Source organism: Strigops habroptila, chromosome 2 (assembly GCF_004027225.2).
Source record: "Strigops habroptila isolate Jane chromosome 2, bStrHab1.2.pri, whole genome shotgun sequence".
Lineage (NCBI taxonomy): Eukaryota > Metazoa > Chordata > Aves > Psittaciformes > Psittacidae > Strigops > Strigops habroptila.
In genome coordinates this window covers 55,194,972-55,220,895 of record NC_044278.2, presented here as the reverse complement: position 1 = coordinate 55,220,895, position 25,924 = coordinate 55,194,972, and the positions used below count along the sequence as shown (strand labels likewise).

At 40.7% G+C, this 25,924-nt stretch overlaps 2 protein-coding genes across 9 annotated transcripts in view; one reads left to right on the top strand and one right to left on the bottom strand.

Moving 5' to 3' along the window:
• Positions 1–25,924, bottom strand: part of CYFIP1 (cytoplasmic FMR1 interacting protein 1) — an 82,246-nt gene that overhangs the window by 8,168 nt on the left and 48,154 nt on the right. For all 6 annotated transcript variants that reach the window (XM_030477505.1, XM_030477504.1, XM_030477506.1 and 3 more), the window contains 4 exons: positions 23,497–23,584; positions 10,910–11,053; positions 9,294–9,384; positions 1,500–1,630 (listed from right to left, as the gene is read on the bottom strand). In XM_030477505.1, the coding sequence (XP_030333365.1) occupies positions 1,500–1,630; positions 9,294–9,384; positions 10,910–11,053; positions 23,497–23,584 (454 nt within the window). The remainder of the gene's footprint in view (positions 1–1,499; positions 1,631–9,293; positions 9,385–10,909; positions 11,054–23,496; positions 23,585–25,924) is intronic.
• Positions 14,350–18,770, top strand: LOC115604414 (fibronectin type III domain-containing protein 9-like). Of its 3 annotated transcripts, none has more exons than XM_030477518.1 (2): positions 14,350–14,841; positions 16,898–18,770. In XM_030477518.1, the coding sequence occupies exon 2, from the start codon at positions 16,943–16,945 to the stop codon at positions 17,612–17,614; it is 672 nt and encodes a 223-aa protein (XP_030333378.1). In that variant the 5' UTR covers positions 14,350–14,841; positions 16,898–16,942; the 3' UTR covers positions 17,615–18,770. The 3 variants fall into 3 exon arrangements, with proteins under 3 accessions (XP_030333378.1, XP_030333377.1, XP_030333376.1); XM_030477517.1 differs by having other exon boundaries at positions 14,351–14,841; positions 16,540–18,770; XM_030477516.1 differs by having other exon boundaries at positions 14,365–14,841; positions 16,810–18,770.

Sequence of the window (25,924 nt, the reverse complement as noted above, 5' to 3'; positions counted from 1 at the left end):
ACAGGTCTCCTGGCCCTCCTGCTGCATTTCCTTCTAGTCGGGACACAACTCTCCCGAGCTTGTAGCAGGTGATCCTTGAATATCAACCAGCAGTCTTGGGTACCCCTGCCCTCTAGGGCTTTATGCCCTGGAACCTTACTAAGCAGGCTCCTGAAGAGGCCAAAGTCTGCTTTCCTGAAGTCCAGGGCAGTGAGCTTGCTGCATGCTCTTCTCACTATCCTGAGGATTTCGAACTCAACCATCCCACGATTGCTACAGCCAAGGCTGCCCTGGAGCATCACATCTCCAACCAGTCCCTGCCTGTTGGTGAGCACGAGGTCAAGTATGGCACCTCTCCTTGTCGGCTCCTCTATTACTTGCAAGAGGAAGTTGTCTTCCACACAACCGAGGAACCTCCTGGATTGCTCATGTCGGGCCATACCGTCCCTCCAACAGGTATCAGGATGGTTGAAGTCCCCCATGAGGCCAAGGGCCAGCGAGTGTGAGGCTGCTCCTACCTGTCTATAGAGCGCTTCATCCACAAAGTCCTGATCAAGTGGTCTGTAACAGATCCCCACAGTGATGTCCCCCATCGCTGTTCTCCCTTTGACCCTGACCCACAAGCTCTCTGCTGACTCATCACCTTGTTGGTTTTTTTTGTTACTAGTTCCCAGCTTCCTGGATTAACACCCTCCTCCTTTTCTGTACGCGCTACGGTGGACGCTTGTGGCCCTGCACAGTTTGGGCTGGAGCAAGCCATCCAGCTCCCTCTCAGCTTCCCTCACAGCTTTCAGCCTACTGACAGTGTCCCGCAGCGCAGCCCCTGCTGCAGGAGGACCTACACCAGGGCGCACCGAGCGCAGCCCAGCCCATGGCGCACCCTCGCCTCCAGAGACCAGCGGAGGCACTTTGTGCACCCCGAGCTCCGCGCCGCAGCCTCCCCTCCCCTCGGCACTGTCCGGTGCCGCCGCTGCCACCGCCGGAGCAGCCGGAGCAGAGCTCCCGGAGCGGGCCCTGCCCTGAGCCGAGCGCGCCTCGGGGCGGGTTCTCCCCGCTCGGGCGGTGCCTCCCTCCCGGGACCGCCCCCGGTGGGTCCCTGGGCGCGGCAGCGGAGCTGCGGCTCCCGGGCAAGGCCTGGCGGGGGCTCGGGGCTCCCGCGGGGGTTCCCGCCGCTCAGAGCTGGGGCTCCGGCACGCGGGGTTCCCCCCCGCTCCGGGGCTGGAGGCTCCTCTCGGGAGCTGCTCACCTCGGGAAATTACCCTCAGACCATTTGACCCTCGGGTACCACACAAGAGGCAATGTCTCTCACCCAGCAAAGTCAGGCATCACTGCTACCTTGCAGGCATGAAAGCCCCTGGATTTCTCACTGTGAGAGATCAGAGCACGGAAATTTTTCTACCCATCTGCCCATCAGCAATACAAACTTGCAGATTTCAATCTTGTTATTTGTGACATTAGTAACAAAAATCCGAGAGTAAATTTTGAGAGACAGGTTTTAAGTCAGCACAGCAGGCACCTACCAGACTCTGTTCAATGAGGAGGCAAAACAGGACAGCATTTCCCACTTCCCGCAAATTCTGGAAGCAGACAGTCTTCAGTTCTGCGTATTCAACAATGTCCTTCAACTGATGGTGAAAAAACTCCAAGATACCTGAAATCAAAAGAGAAGCAAAAGAATTATATCTCAGGAGCTAAAATGAAATCTAGTGCTGACCATACAGGCGTGCCTGTTACCGAGGGAAAGCAGACAAAAGATTCTGGCTATGTGGCTCAGAGTCATAGGGATCAGGACTAATTTTTCTTTCTACCTCCAAAGCACTCCAATTTTCTAACCAATTTGCCTATTCAAAGGTTGCACTGAACATGCATACATACACTGTATCAGAGCCCAGCTAACTGAGGGTGCGGGCTTAGAGTTCTCTCTCCATGTACTGGTACATGAGATTTCTTTATCTCCAGGTGTGCAGCTTACAGGAAACTGAAAGGAGCAGTATTTAAATGCATTAAAAATCAAAGGTCATGAAGTGTTAAGCCAGCAGTGCGCTGACTTTTTTAAGTGGATAAATCATGCAAAATGGAGTGCCTGGCTTCTCACTCCTGGAAAAGGAAGCCACTATGAGAGGTAGATTGCAGGAGCAGGAAGAGAGACGTGGGCTCTCGTCTGCTGTTAGTCCTGTGCCAGCCTCTGTCCCCCAACCTGCCGCATCACCCAACATGTTCAAGTCACAGCTGTTATTTCAAGGATGACAGAGCCAGCAAGGAGCAGAGCACTGAAGATACAGGGAACAGGGATGGTGTCAGGCTATGACTCCAACAGTGCCACAAATGGCCAGAGGTGATCTGCAGACTCACAAAACAGTTTAATACAGAAATCACAAGTCAAGCTCTGCTGGCAAGGGTACATCAGATCCTGCTGACAAGCACAGCCGGAACACTGTTTCTGTCAAAGTTTTGCCAAAAGCTGTTAAAAAACAGCTAAAATTATGATTTTCAAAACCACGTAATTTACATAAACATGTCTTTTCCAAACCTCCCTCTCCCAAACAATGGTGGCATGTAACATGCTGGTGGATTTCCAGCTCCTTTCCCCCAGCCCCAGAAAAGCTGTGCAGTCCCTTGGTTAGAGACAAGCCCAGGAAACCCCAGGCTCGGCAGCTGCTATGGAGACCCAATCTGGTTAGCACTGCAGAGGTTAAGCAGTGTGCAGGACAGGTGAGGAAGAGCAGAGAACTCCAGTAGGTCAGACAGTTCTATGGCTTTCTACAAGTTATTTTTTATCAGCATTTTTCCATCTGGCTGCACAAGCCTGGCCCTTTTAGAAAGCCACACAAAGCCTTGACTGATGTCAGAAGAAAATACATCACGCAAAGCTTTCGAATTGCGTGCTACATACGGCAGCTCATTTCCACTACACTGAATTAAGTCAGATGGTTAAATCTCCACCCAACCACATCTAAAGCAATTAGAAGAGACAAGGAAAGAGAGCACAGATGCCCTCCACCACCTTCCCGTTTGTTCCTTGAACGCAACTGATGAATACTTCCCATGCAGAAGATTAGACTTCAGTATTTAGCCTGCAAGGCAACGGCTGAGAGGGGAGTGCACAAACATAAAATACAGCCTGGAGCATATGAATTCCAAGGAATTCCCTCAAATTCAGCAGAGGAACTTGAAAATGTACAGAAAAGGAGGGAACTGCGTAGCTAACCCACACACTTCTACAGAAAGCCTCACATCATTAAAATTAGTAACACGAAACATCAGTAAAGTGGATGGTGAGGGGGTGCAGGGCTGGCTCTGTTACATCTCAACGAACTGCTGGTCAATAGAAAGTTTACAGTCAATGAATGTTCCCACATGCATTCAGTAGAGAGAAATTTCAGACCTAACTTTAGTAGTTTAGCAACTCAATAAGAAAACAGAACTGACAAACCGATGAAGAAAGGTCAGGTGTAGTGAGTGCTTGCTGAGCTTGATTTATTCAAAGGAAACACATTTAAATCTAGCTAGAATGCAAACAAGTCATGCCAGCACATCACCAACTCCCTATGTAATGCAAAAGCTCTGGAAAACGCTGTTGGCACCCATTCAACTCTGTATTACAAAGGCCAATTGCAATTCCCAGGGGTTTGAGCAGCAGTGAACACTTGTGCTTGTTGTTTGAACATGTGCCCACTGTGGCAATGGGATGCTGCAGTGCTGAATACTGGGATTCCTATTTTAAAGATGAGGTTGAAAAGGCAGATTGATATGGCAGAATTCTTTTCACAAAAAAAAAATTGATGCTAGGAAAAAAAAAGTGAAGTGAGGGAATTGAAGCAAGCTTTACCACAAGCCTACACTGTGTTTTACTTACATGCCCTAGTATTTCCTTTGTGTTTTTCTCTGTTGATGAAAGGGCTTCCACACCTAGCAAGAAAGTTCTTCTAAGGATCAACTGCTAGAAGTCAAGTCAAACACTTTCCTCATACCAAGACCTTCTGGAAACAAAAGTCCATTGTGTTATCCTGGATTTAGGTCTGTGCTATTGAGGAAATCAAACTAGAGTATCTACCAATGCTTCTGTTCTTAGTATCCGTGGTGCGTACACGAAGATTGATGATGAACTGACAGAAGGGCTGGAACACTCCCCACAAGACAGTGAGGAACTGCAGACTTCTCCAGATAGTCACCGTGGCAATAAAGCACTCTCTGAGCAAGTAGGATAGTGACAGCAAGGACAGACATGGAGATCTTTTTCCCTTTAGCTTGTATGGTGAGTGGGGAGCAACTTGGTGAGAAATAGAAGCTGAGCAGAGAAGCAAGAACGATTTTGCTACTGCAACATGGAAACAACCATCAGTCATGACAGGGATGGAAAAGGGGAGGGGGGGTTCAAACTCCCTTCAAACCTGTGGATTTTGTGGGAAATGTGAGAAAAGAGATTGATGTCCAGAAAGATGACAGGAAAATTTTATCCATCTTCCACAGGCAGTGAAATCCTGAGAATAACACGTCATCTACAGCAGATATAAAGAAGCAGGATGGCACAGAGAGAAATCAGGAGCAGCACAGAGGACTGTGTCCAACAATACGAAACTCATACTGAAGGTGCAACTGAAGCCAAAGCAAGACAATAAATCCATCCAAAAGCAGCAAGATAGCAGAAGTCAAAGAGCCTTGAGGTTCATACCATAAAACTTACAGACCGTCTTTTACAGTCACTCCAGGTGACTGAATTCCTCTCAAACTCCTTAACAAAGATTCTTATTTCTTCACCCAGTGCCTCAGTCTCCATATACGAATATATAAATACAAACACCCACACACGTGCATCCACGAACAAATTTGTCACTATTTTGAACATCTGACACCCAGCATTTAGCATGCAGTTCTTCCAAATGCTGCCCCAATGGTGTGCTACTTGCCCTTAGATGAAGGGCTTGGTTTACTGGCAAAACAGATAGAAGTTTACAGAGCAACACAGGCTATTTTTGATGAACAGAAATGACACCAAAAGCATGATCTGCTCCGCAGTGAAGTCCTGTGGCAGAAACACCTCATCATGTTTTCATTAATATATGAGCAATGTCATTCCCAATTGTGCCTCCTTATACTGTAAAATAACAACTGTATTTTTATGAAAGACTACCCATGCATACTGAAGCCTTGGAAAAGAGCAAGTGTCTTAGGAAGGTTAATTTTACTTAACTGGATGTAAACTTCCTCCTTCCCCTAATTTTATTTGTGGGTACGATCCATAAGTTAGTAAATTAGTTCTATTTACATAGCATTTTGCAATGCAAATGAATCAAGGTTTTTTGCTCCTCTGCAAGAAAGCAATTTTAATTAAACCCTTCTATTCCTGCAGGCGGGATGACATTAGATGTCATAATAATCGATCTTATAATACCAGTTTCTGATTTACACGGATCTCAACAGAAGCAAAGGCTGCTGATATAAAATAGATCCAGTAAAGCATAGATTAGTAAAGGATTAGGTTCCATCTTTACTTCCAAAATCCTATCTCAACAGCACTCAAACAGCAGTGCCAAGTTTCAGCTGTGCAGTCTGTACACTAATGAATTCAGGAAGTCAGACCAAATCAACACATGCAATGCAAAGCTGCTTGGATTTCTTCACTTTGGTCAACTTTCATTTTTCTATAAAACAATCTCAGTTCACACCTACAACTCCAATCAAGCACGTTCCAGAGCTTGTAACAATTCTGGTACCTTAAAGATTAGAACAAAAACTAGCTATTTATTCTAGAACTGAATTGCTGACTAACAGCAAACTGAATCTTGAATAGAATTCTTGGTCTTTTAACCCTAATAATTTGGGGTTATTTTCTGCAGAGTACCAACTTGACTACTGTCAAATAAAATCTGCTTATCTGCAATAGCAAAACTGGGTGCTGTAACGACCCTTAGTTTATGTACACTCTGATACAGACCTTCAAATGTTGGCTACAAATACTTCTTTGGCTTTCCAATGGACAGGTTCCGGAAAAACCTATGAATAAATTCCCTTCACATTCTTCCCCATGAGGACTCCAGCCATCGTGCCCCCACCACCCTCCTACTCGTCCAAATTTGATCAAAAGCCTGGGATAACAGGAAGCATTACTAGCCCTAGGAATGATGATTCCTCTGAAGCCTCTAGCTACTACCGCCCTCCAAGATGCTTCCCAGCCCAGGCTAGCTCTACTTCCTATTAGGCTCTGCCCTGAAATATTGCAGAAGAAGGAGGGTGGAAGACTGTTTTTTGCCAGGTTGCCATGCTGAAGCAGCTTAAATGTTGCCAGCCACACAATCAGCCCAGGGAGAGATAGGAACACAGCAGCCGGCAGCACGGGGCACTGGGAGACTTCCCCAAATTGCCATGTGAAGACATGGGATTTGAAGAGATCATGGCCTGGTGTAATGAGCGTTTTGCCCTGCACCAGCTTTGGGTGGTTTGTTTTTTTTATTAAATTTTTTTTTTTTAGGAAGAAACATGGGAATGCACAATGAGGCTACTTCTTCACCAAGTTTACATCTTGCTAATAAGCTCATTGATTTTTTTCCAAAACTTTCTTTTGGAGGCTTGCTATAGCAGTGACAAAAGTCTAAGCTTCATCTCACAACAGAACTGACTCTGTTCTGACTTTCCTCATTGTGTGTGTCATTCCTCATGACACTTCAGAGTGGCAGGACATGAAATACTCATTTATCCAAAGCAGGAATGCCATAGTCAAATACTTGAGAAGTATCAGAAGAAAATGTTACCTCCAAGATGAAATTTCAAGTTTAAGCTCTTAGAGGCCAATATTCCTTTAAAAGGTCCCTTTAAGAATCCTATGCTTAATGTATTTTTAGACAAATATTTTTATGACTACCAGATGAGCAAGTTCCCCACTGCTTTAGACTGTTCCTATGGAAACAAACCCATTGGCAAGCAGGAGTCCTGAACAACTCTGATGCCACTGTCTGTACCCTGCTCCTTTTAGCTGGAATAAATCACCGTTTAGAAATCCACAAGTCTAGAAGGCTGATTGTGTAGGGCTTAAAGAATTGCAATCAACAGAGTCCAAACAAAGCTCTCCAAATAAAAAGTCTGAAGTGCATGAAGTAGCTAGAGGCTTACTTAGTGAGCATACTTAAATTGCTTTGCATGTGGAGAATGGACTCAGGGAACTAATTCTGAATTGATAAATACATGTTACATTAAGACAGATGAGAATCTACACATTTAGTCTGTAGATTGGAATCACAGTTTTGGTCTGTATGTGTAGGTAGTGCCAGTCCAGGAAGTGTGATTAAATGATTTGTTATGAAAGAATAGAAGCATAGCACTCAGACTTGCTACTACAACTACTAACTTCTGCAGGAAGCTTTAGGAGGCAGAGGAGGGAACAGACAACAGTTGACGTGTATTAGCTTGCATTTTCTGTGGTGAACCAAGTAAACAAGGTGTGGCAAAGACTGCTAAAGAGGAGAATTTAGCATGAAGAGGGCAGTGATTCAAATCAAGCACGGCTTGAGCCTGCCCTTCTACAATCTGGCAGTTCCTCTCAAGATGCCAATGAGGGCTAAAATCTACAGCACATCCCCATCGCAGAGAACATTTTCCTTTGCCAGTCAGAGCTGCTCCAAGGGCAGACAGCTCCATGATGAGGAGGCCTCAGAGAGCACAACATGATTCTTCAGTGATGTGAGGGGGATGGAGGTGCCCTGAGCTTCCAAATGCCCCTTCTGTCTAGTTTCTTCGAAAGGAAAGGGAGAGGTGGCATGGCAGTGCGATAAAGGCTATCTCTGCCATTTCTTGAAGGAGACTCTCTGGGAGGTTATTAAGCGTCCACTGCTAGAAATTGTTAAGAACAGGAAAAATACACGTGTCAGGACAAAACCTGTTGGGAACAAGGGCAGTGAAGGAGCAGAGGAGCAGGTAGAATTTTGAGATACAATCCAATTGTAGTTGCTATGATCTTCCATCAGAAAATCAAGAGTTACTCTGATCTCTCGGTACAGTAGACCTCTAAACATACAGGATTTTTTTTGTGAGAGTAAATACGAGGTCAAAGCAGTTTGTGATCTCTACAGAACAGGAAAGTGATGAAGAATTTTAAAATGTTTTAACTGATTCTCTGAAGGTCACCATTGCATAAGTTTTGCCTTTCCTATAGGATGGATTGCCTTGTAACCTCAAGAGAAAGTTCCATCTTAAGTCCCTGGGCATCTCCTGCCAAATATTTATTCCTTACAGGTGAGGATTTCTGGCAAGAGACTATGAGCTTTCTAATGTTACCTGTAGCATTAAGACCCTAGTGATGCATAATCTATATTTGAGACTACCTGCTGCTTTTGTGGTCAGACCTTAATGAGTGGCTAAATACCTCAGATAGATTATTTTTATACTGCCAAGTACCATGATTCATCCATTTCTACGCTCCAGGGAGAAAAACAGGAAGGAAACGCTAAGTAAGTCCTTGATGTCGTTTAATATTGGTAATGAGCGTCAAGCAAGCTGTGGGAAGAGAAAAAAAACCAACCTCATTCCAGTTGGAGTGGCATTTAATAAACCTAAGCAACTCTGGAAAAATAAAGATATACTCAGGAGGTGGGTGGCACATGGAAGGATTAATTTGTGTTAATTAGAAGTTGTGGAGGAGGAATATTTTGAAGGGGGGGAAGCAGTTTCAGAATTTTGGTGAACAATGTGATAAATACTAATTAGCCAATTATTTCTGTGTAGTGGCAAGCAGCTGTCAAAGTAATTTCTTCTTCTGCAACTGTCACACCTCCTGTTAAGTGGCTAAGATGCACCCCACACAAGCCTCAGACATAACTATTCTGGCAGGACCAGTTTGCCTCTCAGCAGTATCACTCCTTTTATCTTACATTTGATAAGGACAGGGGAAGAGGGAACAGCAGCTTTTCCAAAGAATCAGGGCTAAGACAGACATTTAAATAGACAAGTGTGAGAGGCTAACTTGCAGAGGGAAAAGCTCCACATGCTGATGGGAAAGACCAGAAGTAGAAACGATTGTGAACCTCCCAGCTCAAGATCAATTATGTCGTGAGGCTGTCGATATACAGACTGTCCTCCTCTTGCTCCAAGCACAGAAGTCTTAAAACTCTCCGAAGTACTTTCAAAAAGCATTCATTGGTTCTTATATGGAAAAAACCCCAAACCAAACAACAACAAAAAAAACCGCAAAACAAACCCAGACTGAGTTCTAGTTATCAGGCAAGAGAAAGAGAGAGGGAAAGACAGAGGTACACATGATCCAGAAGACAGTAATTAGTATCATCTTATTAAGGCTGCTATGGTAACACCAAACATGAACTAACCTGGAGAACCATACTCATGTCTTGGTAACCTACAGATCTTAGGCATCACTTCCATTAGGGTCTTGACATACTGAAGAATCGTCCCTTGTAACTAAGAGAAAACAGATGTGTGTAAACATGTCAGTGTTATTGAACTAAGAAACTTCACAACAATTTGCATTCAAACTACACATGAATTGAAAAAAGTCTAAAAATCTTGCAATTAATTCTATCAATCATCATTAATTTCTTTTTCACATGAATTCAGTTGCACTTTCCTTCACATGGCATTAGCCACCTTTTGCTACAGGAAGAGTGGCACAAGAGCTAAGGTTAGGAAGGTAAAAAAAGAGGAAATCATCTTTTCTCTTGCAGACTGTCTATTATCTAACCAACTTTTAGAGTTTGGGTTAAAAAGTTGCATTTGAATCCTTTCGACAGCAACAAGAGAAAACCCCTTAGCATTAGGTATGTCTGTAACAGCTCAAACTGGCTATTCCAGACATACCAGTTAAGACAGTCCCAGCCTACAGTCAGACTGCCTTCTTCCCACTAGACACCTATCTCACATCTGTCTCCCTATGCCTGAGCATTTGCAACAGGCATCAGCAGGATACCTACCCTCAGGCCTTTTAACCTCCTTTATAAATGCCAAGCAGTCGATGCTTCCTTTAATGAACTGAGAAACTTTACCACCTAAATAAATAATAAAAAAATCCTCCCCCCAAAACAACAAACCATGAAAAATATCTGTGTTTTCTTATTTCGCCAAAGATTAGACCACAGCACCCCTTCAAGCAGGCTCCAGCCTTTCTAGAACATCAAAACCATTGTGGGAATTGCTGTAAAAAACCTGCCAAATGTGTCGAGTGTCTGAAGTAAGATTATGAACACCGCAGCTATCCCCTGGTACAGCTAGATTATTTTGGCAGCATGCGCCTTACAGACAACAGGGACAGGGAGAAAAAGACAATTTATTCGGCTTAAACTTAACTGCAATGCGTTATGATTAATACATAGATACTAATAATATAGCGAACTGCCAGGCCCTCGACCTTTTGGTTACAGAAAAGGCCCTTTCCAGTATAAGAGACCCAGGCTGTATGGATAACTTTTTCAACATCTGGTCTCAGCACTCTTCTAAATAGGTTTGATGCTATCCATTGCTAGATCCAGCAGAGAGATTAAACCTTCCTTGTTATTAAGGCATCATCTGTCAACGACGTTATTAATGAAAGCCCTGAAGTTAGGCAAGGTAGGAAGCACGCTCCAGTTGTTCTCAAAAAAATATTGCAAAAATGAATTTACAGTACAATCTTTAAGTTGAAATCAACTAATCTGAAACATTCATACTTTTCCACAGTTTACCCAGGACTTAACAGCATAGATCTCCACAAATTAAATCCACCTCCAATGAAGAATTCAAGGTTTTCAAAACACTGCTCAGGCTACTGAGGCACATTTTCTGTTGCTCTCACAAGAAATTGAGTAGTCTCAAACACAACTGACATTGAACTTCAAGGGAAGTAACATTTTAATTACTTTTATCTGAGATCTTACTTTCACTTTGTTTTTCTTGAGACATTTCCTGTTAGAAACTATTTGGAATAGCAGAAAATGAAAGACAATTAGCATACCAGGCTCTTGACAACTTTCAGCAACTCCTCCATAACCACAGCAATACCCTGATACCCAAGAAGTCTACAGATGACTTTAAAGTGAGGGGGACCAACAAAATTCCTGTAGTTGCTGTAGATGCTGGAATATGCCAGATTCAATGCCTAAAACAAGAGAACAGATATGATTAATGGCAATTTCAGCTAACTGCATATTTATAATAATCTCATTTAACGAGCATTTTTAAAGCATATTAAAAGTAAAATAAGAACTTTGGATCTCTCTCTCTTTCACTCCAGGAAGTTAAAACAGAAAGCTTCGCTTTTGTAAGGCAGGAACAGTAATCAAAATCCCTGTATTAGCAAGAAAAACTTGTAAACAGTTTCTTTTTCCACCAGGCATCTTCCACTTACCATTTATAAACTCATGAACATTTCCTCTTTCGTATTTTTCTGTTTACACAGGTATAAAAAGATGAGTAGTCAATGCCAATGTTCAGATCCCTGAATTTAAAGCACGGCTTCTATTCCTGCTATTCCTGTATCATCCATTTTATGTACAAAACATCTTGAAAGAAGTTACTTCAATTTTTAGTTCATAATAGATGTTGTAAGTCTCTAAGGACTCAACTACAAAAAAAGCACCTTCTGTAGTTACTGCTCTCTGCAACTAATTAATAAGGATCTCTCTTTTTCAAACCCCTTAACTGTACAGAAGATCAAAGCAAATCTAAGTCTGGGATGTAATCTCATGGAAGAGAGCTGTATAAATAGGACCAGGTGCTTTGCTATAGTAATGACTATTTCTTCAAAGTGAACCCAACTGTACAGACTGATGTTGTGTAGGGATTTAGGAACTATTTGCTGAAGACACAGATCAAAGAGAAGTTAGCTAACTTAACATCCTCCATTTCTGTAAGTGGGCTGTTCTAATATCCTGAAATTTAATTTTAAACAGGAATCTTGTCAACCTTTCTTGCACAAGGCCCTGTTGTGTTTCCTTTTCTTTTCTGCAGTTTACATTCTCTCTAATACACGCATGAAAGACAGCATACTGTTAGACTTGCAACTCCACACACATCAGCAGTAACAGAAAAATTTCTTTCACCAGTATCCAGGAAGAACATTGACCTTCCCTTCAGTGTGGGTCCTGCCTCAATTATCTGTACAACTCAATACCAGATACTGTAATGCATGGCATTGCACAAAGAAACTACTAGGAATTCAAGTCATGAAACCACCAAGCTCTTGGAGGATTTTAGTCTCATAAAAGAAAAGGACTTTTACAAATAATTTTTAGAAGAGATCAGGATACAAGATAGACATTTTTATTTATGTTGTAAATTTCTATATAAACACCAGTTTCCAACAAGTTTTGAACTGTGGTCTTAAAATTTAAAAACTGGATTCTAGGCTGATATATAGCAAATGCAAATTTGGCAACAGGCTAACACTTCTTGGCCATCTTTTGTGAATGCCTTAGACGTACTTCACAAACCCTCATGCGTCAGAAATTGTTGCACTATGGAAGAAACAGACGAAAGCACAGACTCAGAAGAGACCACTTAGGTCACAATAAGAGAGAACAAAAGATCCAAAACCAACTTTCTGAATCAAGCAACTCCTGACCTCAGTGAGAAACTTTGCATGAGTTATGAAAACACTCACACATAGTAAATTATGTAAATTTTATCAAGCTTCAACAACCACACAAAGTTATAACCAGCAATTTATCTCCACAATGTGCAAATTCAAGAAGTTGCCAGTACCAAAATTTACTTCTGAAAGGTTTAGTTATTCCTTACATGTACCTGAACTTCTGTCTCCATCTGTGTGACAAATCTATAGAGCAAGACAGTCTAACCTGCAGAAGGTGGGTTTTGGGGTTTGTTTTCCTTATCTTGAGGGTCCTGGTGAACAAGAAGCTGACCACAAGCCAGCAGTATATCCCCACAGCAAAGCTGGCCAACAGCCAGTGGGGCTTCATGAGGCAGAGCACTGCCAATGGATTGAGAGAAATGATCCACCCCTCGACTCAGCATGGGTTAGACATACCTGGAGTGCTGAGTTCAGTGGTGCGCTCCCCAGTACAGGAGAGACATGGAGAGATGTATGGAAGAGTCCAGCTGTGGACCTTGAAAATAATTAAGGGATTGGAGTATCTTTCCTATGAGGAAAGGTTGAGGGAGCTGGGACTGTTCATCCTGGAGAAGAGAAGGCTCAGAGGGATCACATACACAGGTAACTGATGAGGGGACTAAAGATGATGAAGCCAACTCTGCTCAGCGATGCCCAGTGTCAGGACAAGGAGGGTAATGGGCACTAACAGGAAATTCCACTTAACCAGCAGAAAAAACTTCACTATTGTGAGGGTGGTTGAATAGAGAGGCTGTGGAGTCTCTGTCCTCAGAGATGTTTGAGACCTGACCAGATGTGTCCCTGAGCAAGCCACTGCAGGTCCCCCTGCCCTAGAGAGACCCCAAGCCTCAGCCATCTGCCAGTCCAGGAAGCTCTGTTCTAAGGACCGCAGGCTAGTGTTGCTTTTGTGGAGGAGGGCTGTTTCCAAATATTCAACCATCTTTTTTGTGAATGCAAACTAAAATAGACACTTGGCTAGTTATTAGACTCCTAAGCCACGACACAGTCCTGCTATTAGATTGGAGCTGGCTAAACTCCAAACATACCTCACTGGGTGGGCAGCCTAAAGCTGTATCCCTCTAGTACAACATGTGCACTTTCATAGATCTCTGCATGCAGAAAAAGGGTCTGGGGCATTGATGGGGTACAGAACTGGTAAAACCTTAAGAAAATATGTGCAGATGAATGTCCCAATACACTAAGCATTTATATATATATGTATATATATTTATTATATATATTAATATATACACACTAATATAATATATATTAGTATATATACACCAAGCAACTATACAATTGCCCCCAAAAGGTGAGATTTCATCTTTTACTTTTGATGTTTCCAATCAGATAGGTCTCCACAATAAGTATGTACGAACTATTTGTTTCAGCTATAGTGCAAGGGGAATTTTACTTCAATCAGCTAAAGCATTTTACTGCCACGAGGTTAAGGGGAGGGAACTCCTCTTCACACAGCAGAAATTTGTCATAGAAAAGCAAGCCCTGAAAAGATTATTTCAGTATTTAAAAACTCACGAATACATAACAATAAGCCAGCCAATCTAAAACTACATCTTTTGTTAATGTAACCCTCATGGGGAAGTACCTAAAATGGACCACCTGTTAAGACTGGATTAGCGGAGCTTTATAAACTGTGACAAGGGATTTAGAAAACACCATCACACGCCATCACCACTTCCCCCCCGTGATGCACAAAAGCAGAAAAAGCTTAGGGGAGAAGCCACTAGCAAAGGGGTGGGGGTGGAGAGGGAGGGAAGGAAAGAGGGAGTTCATTATTTTGTAAGCTGTGCTTGCTCCCTCCCCTACTGAAATTTAAGGAGGAAAAAAAAAAAAAAAAGAGAGTTGCTAGTTGCTGATGTCATCAAAGTGCTAACATTAATCACTCACAGCATCACTGGTACACGCACGAGGGGGATATAACAGGGATGTTCAGGCAGTACACTGTCCAAGGGAAGGCAAGGAAGAGAGTGGGGAAAAGACATTTTTTCTCCTGTACATTCTTTGAAAAGCAAGGCAACAGCGTCTTTAGACAAGATGTGCTCTTGCATGAATTTAAGTGGAAGAGACAAAGAATCCATGCCACCAGCAGCATCAGAGAAAAAAACTGAAAGCACCAAGCAATGAGAATTCAAGTCCAGGGAATCTGAGGGGAAGAATAAGCAAACTGGCAAGCAGAGATCAGGCAGGAAATAACTCATATGAAAAGGGAGGCAGAAAACTTAGCGTTTATGTCATTTTCACAGCAGCATCACCGTATGAAAATTCTGTTCTGAAATTTCTGTCAGGAAGTGGCGGTAAGTACTGACTTTATAATCTATAAACCATCAAATGGGTTTTCCAAACATTTACATGTGAGTAATTATGTGTCTTCTAATAACTGTTTTGTGTCAGTAGAAATGTATTATTGTTATTTAAATAAAATCCAGCCATCCTACTTAGAAAATGCTGTGAAGATAAACTATTGTTTGTAGACTGTATTAGGAAGTGTTCTATAAAAAATAAATTACAATTTTAAGTAACTAGGATCTACCAGCTAAAGAGAAGACAACTGAGCAAGTAAAAGCTCTGATCTTACTAATGTACTCCATTTTAATATCTGAAAAAACTGGGTAGATGACAAAATGTGTCTAATAAGTTTATCTGATAGCAAACTCAGTTCCTTTATATTGTTACTATATCAAAAAGGGTGCACCTACCACACAATTAGAACGGCAGCATCTACCCAGATCAGTCATATCTAAGGTTTCACATTGTAATGAAAATAAACACGCATCTTTTTCTTCCCACTTCCCAGTAAATATAATCCAAATGTCTCAAGCAACAATTTTCATACAGTCACAGAATTCTTACAATTAATGTAACTATCAACATTCCACTAAAATAATAGATATATATTTGCCAGCCTCCTATCTAGAATAAAATACAATAAAAGTATTAGAGAATATTTTCACAATATATTATAAGCAAATCTGACAAGGTTTCTTCATGAGGAGAATTTTCAATAGTCAGTTGTTATTTAGCCAGGAGACTTAACATTTTAAACCTAATCATAAAAAGAAAGAAATTAATTTTTATTATGAAGTCATAAACAATGAAATACAGTGTTACTGACATGGGCATTTATCTTCATTTAAAAAGTAAGAAACTTTTCATGGTGGGAAAAACTTTCACATCAGTGCCACTAGAAACTGACTATTAAACTGAGAGAATCAGATTAAATTGCTGAGGTAGGCTCTTCTTCAAAAGTTTTCCTCAACAACAGTAAAAGCAAAAAACCCATGCCAAGCAAATGAAAACACCCACTGGCTGTTATGATATATTCTTTCATAGATGTATTTGGAAAATTGCAGTAGATGTTTTCTTTTCACTATTTACAGTGGTAACAAACTGAGAATCTCAAAATACTGTCAGCTTTTCTAATTTTAATTTTATCATGAGGAGTGTAGTTCAGGGCAAAGAGACTATGGAAGTACATACAATCACTTAACAGAAAAGAGTATTAGTCATTCTTTTAAAAAGCCACTGTTCATCCAAAAGGTATGGTATAGTGAAAGCTGTTTTTCATCAACTAAGCTTAACTTTTTTCCAAGGGCATGACTAGCATCAAGGTTAAATATTGTGATGCTGATGCTACATCAGTATCTGCTCTGCTCTGCCAGTGGGTACAAGTGTACTAACTCATGGGCAAAAAATGAAGAGTATTGGTGAGTAAGAAACTAAAGCAAACAATATTGGAGACAAAATAATATGTGGTGATGTTTGCACATGTTGCTTTATTTTCCAATTCATTAAGACTGGCAAAAATGAAGACTTGTGGATGGTAGAGGAATTTATGCCTCAATATCCATTCCCATCGCCCCTCTCTTGCCACTTAACATATGAAAATTCACTGCTCACAAAAGCAAGCTTTGAGATTATGTATAACACCAAGTAAAATAAAATGCAAGATACTTAGATGAGAAAGAAAAACAACTGCTGCATTTATTTTTCAGCCATCTGAAAAAAAAACCCAGCTGAAAGGAAGTAGCTCTCCAATTGCAAATTCTGCCAAACATACTGTGTCTCATGGAGACAAGATAAAATTGGTCACCTGTACAGGCAGCAGCTCTGGTTGAATTTCTATAAGCATGTTTATCCTTTCACTTGGGAAAGAAATGCACAGATTTAAATACTCCAAACTTTATGAACTTCCAGCTCTCACTTTTACATAGCAGTACCAAGATAAGAGCAGTTTCCTAATAAACGCCTTTCCTAAATTACAGAGCACTACAATTACAATCCACACAACATCCCCAGTGCTGAAGCTTCTACGTTACCTCCCTGTAAAACAAACATCTTCCCTTCCCACAGCAAGATCAGCATTGGGAGAGAAGAAAACACCTGAGCAACATCCCGATGGGAATAACCGTCCAAAACATCACAGGAAACACGGCAATGGTAATTTGGCCAAAAATGGCCAGCTGTGCCGACAGCTTTTACAGCATCATGTACCACCCTAACTGGAACAACATGCTATCCAGTTACTCGAGAAAGAACTTTCAGAAGGAAGAGAGGGTGCCCACCAGTCGTTCCTCCTTTGTTGTTGAAAACCTAACTCCGCTAACAACGTACATTGTGTGCGTGACCTGCCAGTCTGCAAACCCCTCCAGTGACCAGTGCAGAGTTTTTAACACACTGGAACGAGACCCAGCATCTGCGAGCAACACCAAGAAAGAGCTGGCACTGGGCATCTGGCTCACCAGCAGTGTCCTGCTCCTCATCATCGCTGCAGTCCTCCTCTACGGCTGCCTGCACCTCGTGTGCCGCAGGAGACGTGAGCGCTTGCAAGGGCCGAATGGGACCTCCAAACAAGACTACGGGAAGGTGTGGACCAAAAGCACAGCATACGCCTTGGAGGAGCTTGGCAGGCAGAGCCAACTGATGCAGGACACTGAGGAAAAGCATCCAGGTGGCATCCAGCTAGCCACAATCATAGAGAATCCTTCAGTGTGCAAGGAGCCTGTCATGCCGACTGCCAAAAGCCAGGAACAAGTGCCAATGACTGGACAGCGCTCTGCTATAAATTAGAAACCTTTTGTCAGGGAGATTTTTACTACATATGACATCCCAACTGCTTCAAACTCACCTCATGCATTGTCAGCATTCACAATGGGCACTCCAACTGCTCACTGCAGTACTCCTGGCTGTACCTCCGGTGTCACATCTATTTCCAACAGCCTATAAGCAGCCAGAGGTACTCAGAGGCAAATGTTCAGATTCCCAAGAAGTGAGCACTTCAGCCACACTCCATTATTTAAAAACGAAGCATGTAGCAAATAATTGATTTATATTTCAAGGTGGGGTTTTTTTTTTTTTTTTTGTTGCTTTTCTTTAGTCTAAAACCGCAAATAAATATGAAAATGAATCAAAAGTGACCAAGAGACTTTTTTGGTTTTTACTAGCATAAGTAAAACTGAGTAGAAGTTTTCAGATGGCAACCCAGACCACTACACTACAGGTAACTGGAATGTGCACTCTGAGTGCAATAGTTTGCCAGGGTGAATTCTACTCCCACAATCCTGACTGCTTCTCAAACTACACACTACAAACTGCTACACTCAGACGACACACTTTGCTGACCATGGTGTTCTCCATAGCTCCCGGATGAATGAGGTCAGTCTCTGCACGTAAGCTAAACTCACCCGGATTTCTGTCTGAAAATTCCCCTTGGCCTAAAAACATGTGCAAGATAGCAACTCTGTAAGGACACTTCTAATGAAACTAAGGTAATATCCTGCGCTATTGTATTTTGCACTCTTCTACACCCACCATGAGCTACCTTCTGCTTCACAGGCGAGTGGCTCTCTGTAGAGGAAATGGAGTTCAGAGACCCAAGTCCTGGCCCTTTCTTCCCTCCTTCCCTTTCAGTTTTTAATGATGAAACTCATTCACCAGCTGCAAATTTCTGTCCAACCATGCAGTACATTTTATGTAATGAAGGTAGCAAGGAAGTAAAAACTTGCCATAACACATTTTATTCTTGTAACAAGAAAATCTGATGATCATCTCACTCTGCCTTGAGCTTCACAGCAAAGTGCCAAGAAAGGCCCTTCGGACAGAAATCTGTTAACTTCGCAACATGACAAGTCTTACCTGGCTTACATGTATAAGTCTCCCTGTTGTAAATCTCTTAAGTGCGTTTGTGTTGCATAAAACTGTAATAAATCTTAAGTATTGCTGTATAGCATGGTATGTCTACAAAACAAAGGTACACTGTGACTGCAGGCATTATAAACTGCTATTGACACGAACATACGCATAAAGTCAGCTCTTGCTGGCACAGCTCGGTTGTACCAGTGAAGGCTGGAGAACTGCTGGCTGGGCAGCTGCCATCCTTTCCCACTGCACCCTGGAAGCCAAGGGGTTGTATGATTTTGACAGGAGAGCACCTGCCAAATATGTCACACCAAGCAGTGGGTCTTTTCAGCTACTGTATTTTGACAGTATTTCCCACAACTTGTGAAAGACATCAACTCTCATATTGCTAGGAAGACATGAGCTGGCATAAGTTTGATGCATTTTCATACCTATCCTAGTAGGACAGAAGCAGAAATACAGAAACCCGTGCTGAATGGGGGGAGTATTAGTTTCAGAAAATACTTCAAAAGGCATCTTCATTGTGTTAAGTTAGCAATAACGTGTTCTCCACCCCCTACACCCTGTTTCCTCCAGCTGACACATGTTTTTCTTTGTCTTACACCTCAGTCTTAAATAAACTGTGCAGATGACAACAGTTTACTGCTGTTCCAAATGAAGGTGTTTCATGAAACAGACGCTGAAGAACACTTGTCAGAGCAAGAAGCCAACGCTACAGGTTTACTGCCAAAAAGGGGCGGCAGACAGAAAAAAATGCTTTAAAATGATCTTGCAATCAAATTAACAGTTAACACTTCTCTGATGAGCGTTTCATCAAAGAGAGGAAAACATGATTTTAGTGTTATAGGGATGGAGCCAAGAGACATATATTCTCATCTCTGCCAACATCTTGGGCCCTTGAAATCCTGTTTACTTTTCCGCATTTCTCGTTGTTTATACGGGTTTTAAGGCAGTCTAATACATATATTTACATGCATTTATATGTTATACGCACATATATGTACCATACTGAGAACAAGGTGCAGTTCAGTCTTAAAGCAGTTTTGAGGCAATTCACCTAATGAATTTTGTTATTTATACCTAAACACATATATATGAAGACACATGTACATATCAGATTAAGAAGGCAAGGAGCTACCCTGAAAGTGCCCCAGGAATGGGATTTACCTTATCTACATGTAAAGCCATTTCACCCACAGTTTACTGTGCGCTACTTAGATAAACATTTATATCACCTCGCAAGCAATGGACCTTCTCGCACCCGCTGCAAATGAGCAATGCATAAGGAGTGTCATCTGACTTCTGCACTGGTTTTGATGTACTCATGTCATCACACACTCAAAGCTACATGATTCTTTGTCTCTTGCTCAGAAAGTTTTGTTACAGATTCATTCAGATTCATTCTGGCAATTCTGTGTTTTGGTAGTTCACTGTCCAGTTTTAACAGTGATCTAGTAAGGGGCAAACATTCTAAGTGATTACTAAACCCATAACAAGATACAACATAGTGCAAACTGATGTTAATTTGTGCACCAGCAGATGATAAAAACCATTATATTCATATTGAGAAGTATTTTCCAAAGGAGTTTTTGCTCACTAAACAAATGAGTTAGCATCTACAAAATGCAGAAGATATAAAAACATGAAAATCCTTGGAAAATGTTGTATAAGCCAGAAAGGAAGCTCTTAAATTCTGGTCTACACAGCCTCTATAAAACCAGGTACTATTATTAACATGCAAAGTTAGTTTCAAATCCCCAGAAGAGACTCTTTCTTATACGTATATTATTATTTTATGCATCCAGCCCATGTTACCAAATTTCAACCTGCTAACATTAATTTCATTAATCCTACACGCACTTCACGTGAATAAAAGGATTTTAATGACCATGCCCAATGAGCTTAAACCCCAACCCACTTAAACGGCTGATGAGCTTTTGGAGGTCAGCTCCTTCCCATCTGACAGCTCTGCTCCCAAGTCAGCCAGGAGAAGCAAGTTCTATCTGTGAGTCTCTGTTTTGTTAATTGGATGAAGACACCGCTCAGAAAATTCTAGATGCAACAAAGAATGTGGACACAACTGTATATGCCAAGCATCAGTTCACATAAACATAGACCAGTTGCTTTGATCCTTTTAGAGGATCAAAGATATCTGAGAATATGTGAACACTTTGAAATCAAAACTAAAAATTTCTTTAATTTCTCTCAAGCAAGCACATTGCCTCTGCAAAGCTTCTGCACAAAAGGTATTTAGCCATTACAGTCCAATACATGCATGTTTGAGTGTACATATGCACAAGAAACTACAGTGCTTTTTTCTTGACCTAAATAAACACTATGTATTGTAAAAAAAACAAAAACAACCAAACCCAAAACACCCCCTCCCCCCAAAAAAACCAAACAAAAAACCACACAAAAACCCCCAACAATACCAACCAACAAAGTCCAATGAGGAAAAGAAAAAGTCATATTCCTTAGGTATATGATCAATATAAAGGACTAACCTGGATATCTTGAGTAGTTCAAGAAAACTAAAAAATACAATAAAAATACATAGCTACTCTATACTGCACTATTATCCATTCGGGAGGCAGTTCAACAATGTAACTGTTAGAGGACCCAAACAAGGATGTGACAAGACTGGCTATATAGTACATAGAATAATATCATGCAGTTACATCACACGCTAGAATGTGTAGCCTCTATCATGTAAGAATTACTGTTACTTGCTATATACAACAGAAATGTCCTCCTAAAATTCCGTTCAGATATCCTCAATTCCAGAATACTTTAGATTCAAAAATAAAAATACACTCTTGTAACAATTTAAAACTACAGAGAGACAAGAATACTTGCTAATATCAGCGTATCTAGTTATGAAATTTGCTCCAGAAATGCATCTAAGAGCCTCCTTGATTGCTCCTGCTCATACAGAAAAATAATCAGATTTCTGAAAATGTATACCTCAGAGTAAAGATTACTAAGTTCATTTTAATAATGCAACCTGACTGATAACTGGGTTCCCCAGGTAATCCTCTTTCACTCACCCCACTGTATCATCATTTAGATAAATTAAGTTAGCAATCTCTGCTAAATTCAATGGGTTTTTTTTCTCTTTACAGTGCATCTGGTGAACTCCTAAAATAGTAAGGAACACTGTAACTCCAATGTAAGAAAATCCCACTTCCCTATAATTTACTGTTCCCTGTTGGAGGGTAATTGTAGAAAACACTATTCACAGTACCAGACAATCAGCTGTTACGTTCCACATTAAAGATGTGAACCTTTTTCCACCTTCCACCATTTTAAAAGCATGAAAGTTTTACAAATGCATCAGATACATTAGGATTGAAATTTGTAACTTCTGAGCTATCTCTTCAGCTCTCAAAAACCAGCTTGCTGGGCAAATCACTTCACAGAGAATGCACAGTATAACCAGGATATGATGTGCAGAATATAACAGTAACGCAAGGACTAATTATGCTGATGTTTAAGTAGAAGCTAGAGAATGAAAGTATCTAGATGAGAAAATGACACAGTACACATATAAATTACAAGGATAATTGAGTACATAATTTTAAAACTTTTTTTTTTTAGTCAACAATTCTCTAATTTATCCTGTCCTGGGTTCAGCTTAAACCACGACAGATCCTTACACTTTTATTCATCTTTCCCATACTTTTATTTTGCAACACTGATACTCAAGAAAACAATGCAAAATTAAGAGTGACATCGTGTTAAATATTCCCAAATGATTTGCTGAAGATACCACTGCTGGTTTTTACTGCTGTTGGAAGAAGATCAATATTTCTGACTGGATAGTAAAAATGCAGATATATGTGCTATGCCTTTAACTGTCATTAAGACTCGGGTAATAATTCCGAAGCATAAGAAAATAAATCTGCAGTGATCATGGAGAACGAATCTATCCCTCCAACATACAACACTGCACACGTGAGCATAGCATTGGTCCTGTGAATACAGGCTAACTTTCCTCCCTTGGGTAACTCTATGAAAGCCCACGACTATTCTCTTGGGCCAAGTACTCTCTCAACTTGTCACCCACATAAGCTCCTTTCCAACCTCAGTACTGGGAATTGCCTTAAGGCACACAATATGTGACTGCATGTCATGTACAGTTCTCTTCAAATCTTGAATAAACCTTCCAGGCACTCCTAATCTACAAAGCAAGAAAGATGATACTAATAGAGGAGATGACATGGCCAGAAGGCCGCATTCATTACAACAACTTTGAGGTCCGTGGGTTGAAGATGTCAAAGAAATGCTACTTTTTTCTTTTTCTTTTTTAGTTTTTTCTTTTTTTTTTTTTTTTTTATTTTTTAATAATTTAAGCAGATTGATATCTGCTAGTTTAGGATGGTCAGAATCTATATTCCTTCTAAGTCACATAACATCTGAAGCAATTTTTCCTATATTTTCCCTTTTCTTCTGCCACCGCATTCTTCTTCACTGTAACAAGGGAGCAGCTGCACCCAAGATGGGCTCTTGCTCTCACTTCACCAGATGACTAATTAATCTTTTCTTTGAGTCTGCTTTGCCACTATAAGCAAGTGTGCAGTGCAAGGTGGTTGAGAGAAAGACTTATTTTTAGCTATGTCAGATAAGACTAACCATCAGACTAATCACTTGCACTTTGGCTGAAACATATGGTGAGCTTCACAGCAAAGTCTGAAGAAAGCGTGTATGTTGAAATTAAAATACTTGCAAATGTATTTAAGTCCATTTTTAATAACTTTCCATAAGATACCTTTAAACATTAGCAAACTGCAAATATAGAGGGAATTAAACCTAACCTTTGATCCATAAAGATACTGTGGCTGTGCATTAGGCTGCTTATCTCTCTGAAACTCCTGAGAAAATGGTAGCACGGTCCGAACAAATCTGTAAAAACAAAGTAAAGAATTCATTAATTACACTTGGGTTAGTAGGTGTGTGCCTAACACACCTTACCCTGTACAATACTGCTTTTATCTACATATAAAATCAAAGCCAGATCAGTATCCTTTCAGCCCAAGCTGAAACTGCGGAAGCACAGGGCCTGCATTGCCCAAAACCCTGGACACAAATCATAATGCAGTTCTGTATCACTTACTGGGACCCTGTTCTTCCAGCAGTGTGCAGGGTCCCAGAATATTTTTCACTTCTACTCTAGCCCAGCCAAACAAAAAGAGAAGCAACTAACAAAGTAGCAGTAGCCTCTCTCAGAGACTAAGGAAGTTCCCTGTGCTTCCAAAATTAAGCCCTTGAGAATAAACTACACCTTCAAAGAAGGACATGACGTTTCTATTTAATGTTTTGGAGCTTTTCCCCCCACCAACGAAACTCACAGCAGGAGAAATACTTTAAGTTAATACCTTTTTAAAAAGTCAGGAAGAAGGGTATAATCCTTGTAGCAAAATTAATTCTTCAGAAGTTTGATCATACTTTAGTGTGAGCATGTACCAATATGTATCATGTTTAATTTTACCTTTGTATCTTGTTAAGAGGATGACAAGAGAACTAGAAAGATATGGAATACTGCAAAAGACAGGATCAAATAGCCTACTCCAAGCTGAGGGCCCCAGAGTTTGAAGAATGCTGCTTTGGCAGAACTTTCTGGGCATGAGTCCTCTCAAGAACAAGCCCCACAGGCTTACTCCCCTGATATTGCCTGTTAACTGTGTAATGCACGTTTTGCAGCACTACAGTTTTGGTGAAGAAAGAAGTTAATTGACATCTACTACAATTCCAATTCTGCTTAACTTTACTAAACAGAAAAATTACTGGTGCGTGTGTTTATGGGTTGGATGGTTACTTTATTTTTTAACTTGATAAAAAGGATTTCATGGTAAATGGTGCAAAGCTGTATATACACAGGGAAAAGGAAAAACAGCTATTTAAGAAGTGTACATCAACTGTTTGTATCAGGTCAGGCTGTTCTGAGTGATAGAGGAGTAAAATAAATGCATCTGGGAAAAGGTTTCAGAGAAGGAAGTTTGCAGTACATTATGATATCATAAGATACAATTATATCTTGACCTGTTTTTGTTTAAAATATCTTTGAATTTAATCAAACTAAATGATTAATATTTTTTCTAGAAAGAACATAGAAATTCCATTTTTAATACATCCATTTTCTAGCTGAAAACAAAACTAGCCATGGTAATCAAAAATTGTTTCACCCAAGCATGTATAAATTGTACCATATTGCTTACAATTATTTCCACTGTGTTTTATTTCTGAGTAATCTGAACGATTCTTGTGAGAATCTATAACTTCAGAACAAGGTTTTTTGTATTTTTTAACCCTTTCAAATATAGGTATACCCACAGTTTCAGCTACTTGCTCATATATACTTTAGTCCTGACTTTCCAATAGTACTTGTGCTTGCTGAAGTCTAGAAAGTGCTTGCTTTTAGAGCTTTAAGGAAAAAAAAGGATAATTTATGCATATTATTTTTAATACTATATATATAATTCAAATCTCCTTACACTTACATTTCCCCAGTTTCCAAGTTTTCCCCCTTCTCTCTCACTTACATAGCAAGTGACATTTCCTCTTGAGATTATTTGAATCTGCTCTCTGCACAGATACTTCATTAATGAGTTTACCAGAGATGCTGTAAACATTTGATGGAATTCAGAGTAATCTGCAACATATGACAGTCCTAAAGATTACTCTATATTTCCCCTTCTTTCTCTCCAAATCCTATTATTTTTTAACTGACAGCAATTTTCAAACCCTAAGAAAACCTCTAAAATGAAAGAAAAACTATGTCATTTGAGATAAAGTGGGGTTTCAGCATGCAGCCGTGTTGGGCAAGAGCTGATCTGTATCACTAAAACCCTTACAAGGAAAAGAATGTTTCAGAATATAGATGTGGGTGCATCCAATGACTTTGGAAGCTGTAATTATAATTCGTAGTATTTTCAAAAAGGTATTATGAATATATTTGAATTACAATGTCATTAGTGGCTGGGAGCAAACGAGTCAGACTGTATTTGGATTGAGAAGAAATCACAGCCTCAGAAATCAAATACTGGAGAAATACTTCTGAGACACAGCCCCCAAGTTTCACGAGCTCTGTACAAGCACAAGTAACTCCTGTGTGTTCCCCAGTGCTCCTCTACGTTCTTGGGGGTTTCTCCATCTCTAACATTTTAGAGTAGAAGCAAAACAGTCTTAAAGCTTTCTTAAAGACTTGAAGCAAGCATCCATTTTATGCTTTCTTGGTGAAAGATG

What these genes read in the sequence shown, in the direction of transcription:
- LOC115604414 (XM_030477518.1), top strand. Translation starts at nt 16,943, where the DNA reads ATGGGAATAACCGTCCAAAACATCACAGGAAACACGGCAATGGTAATT.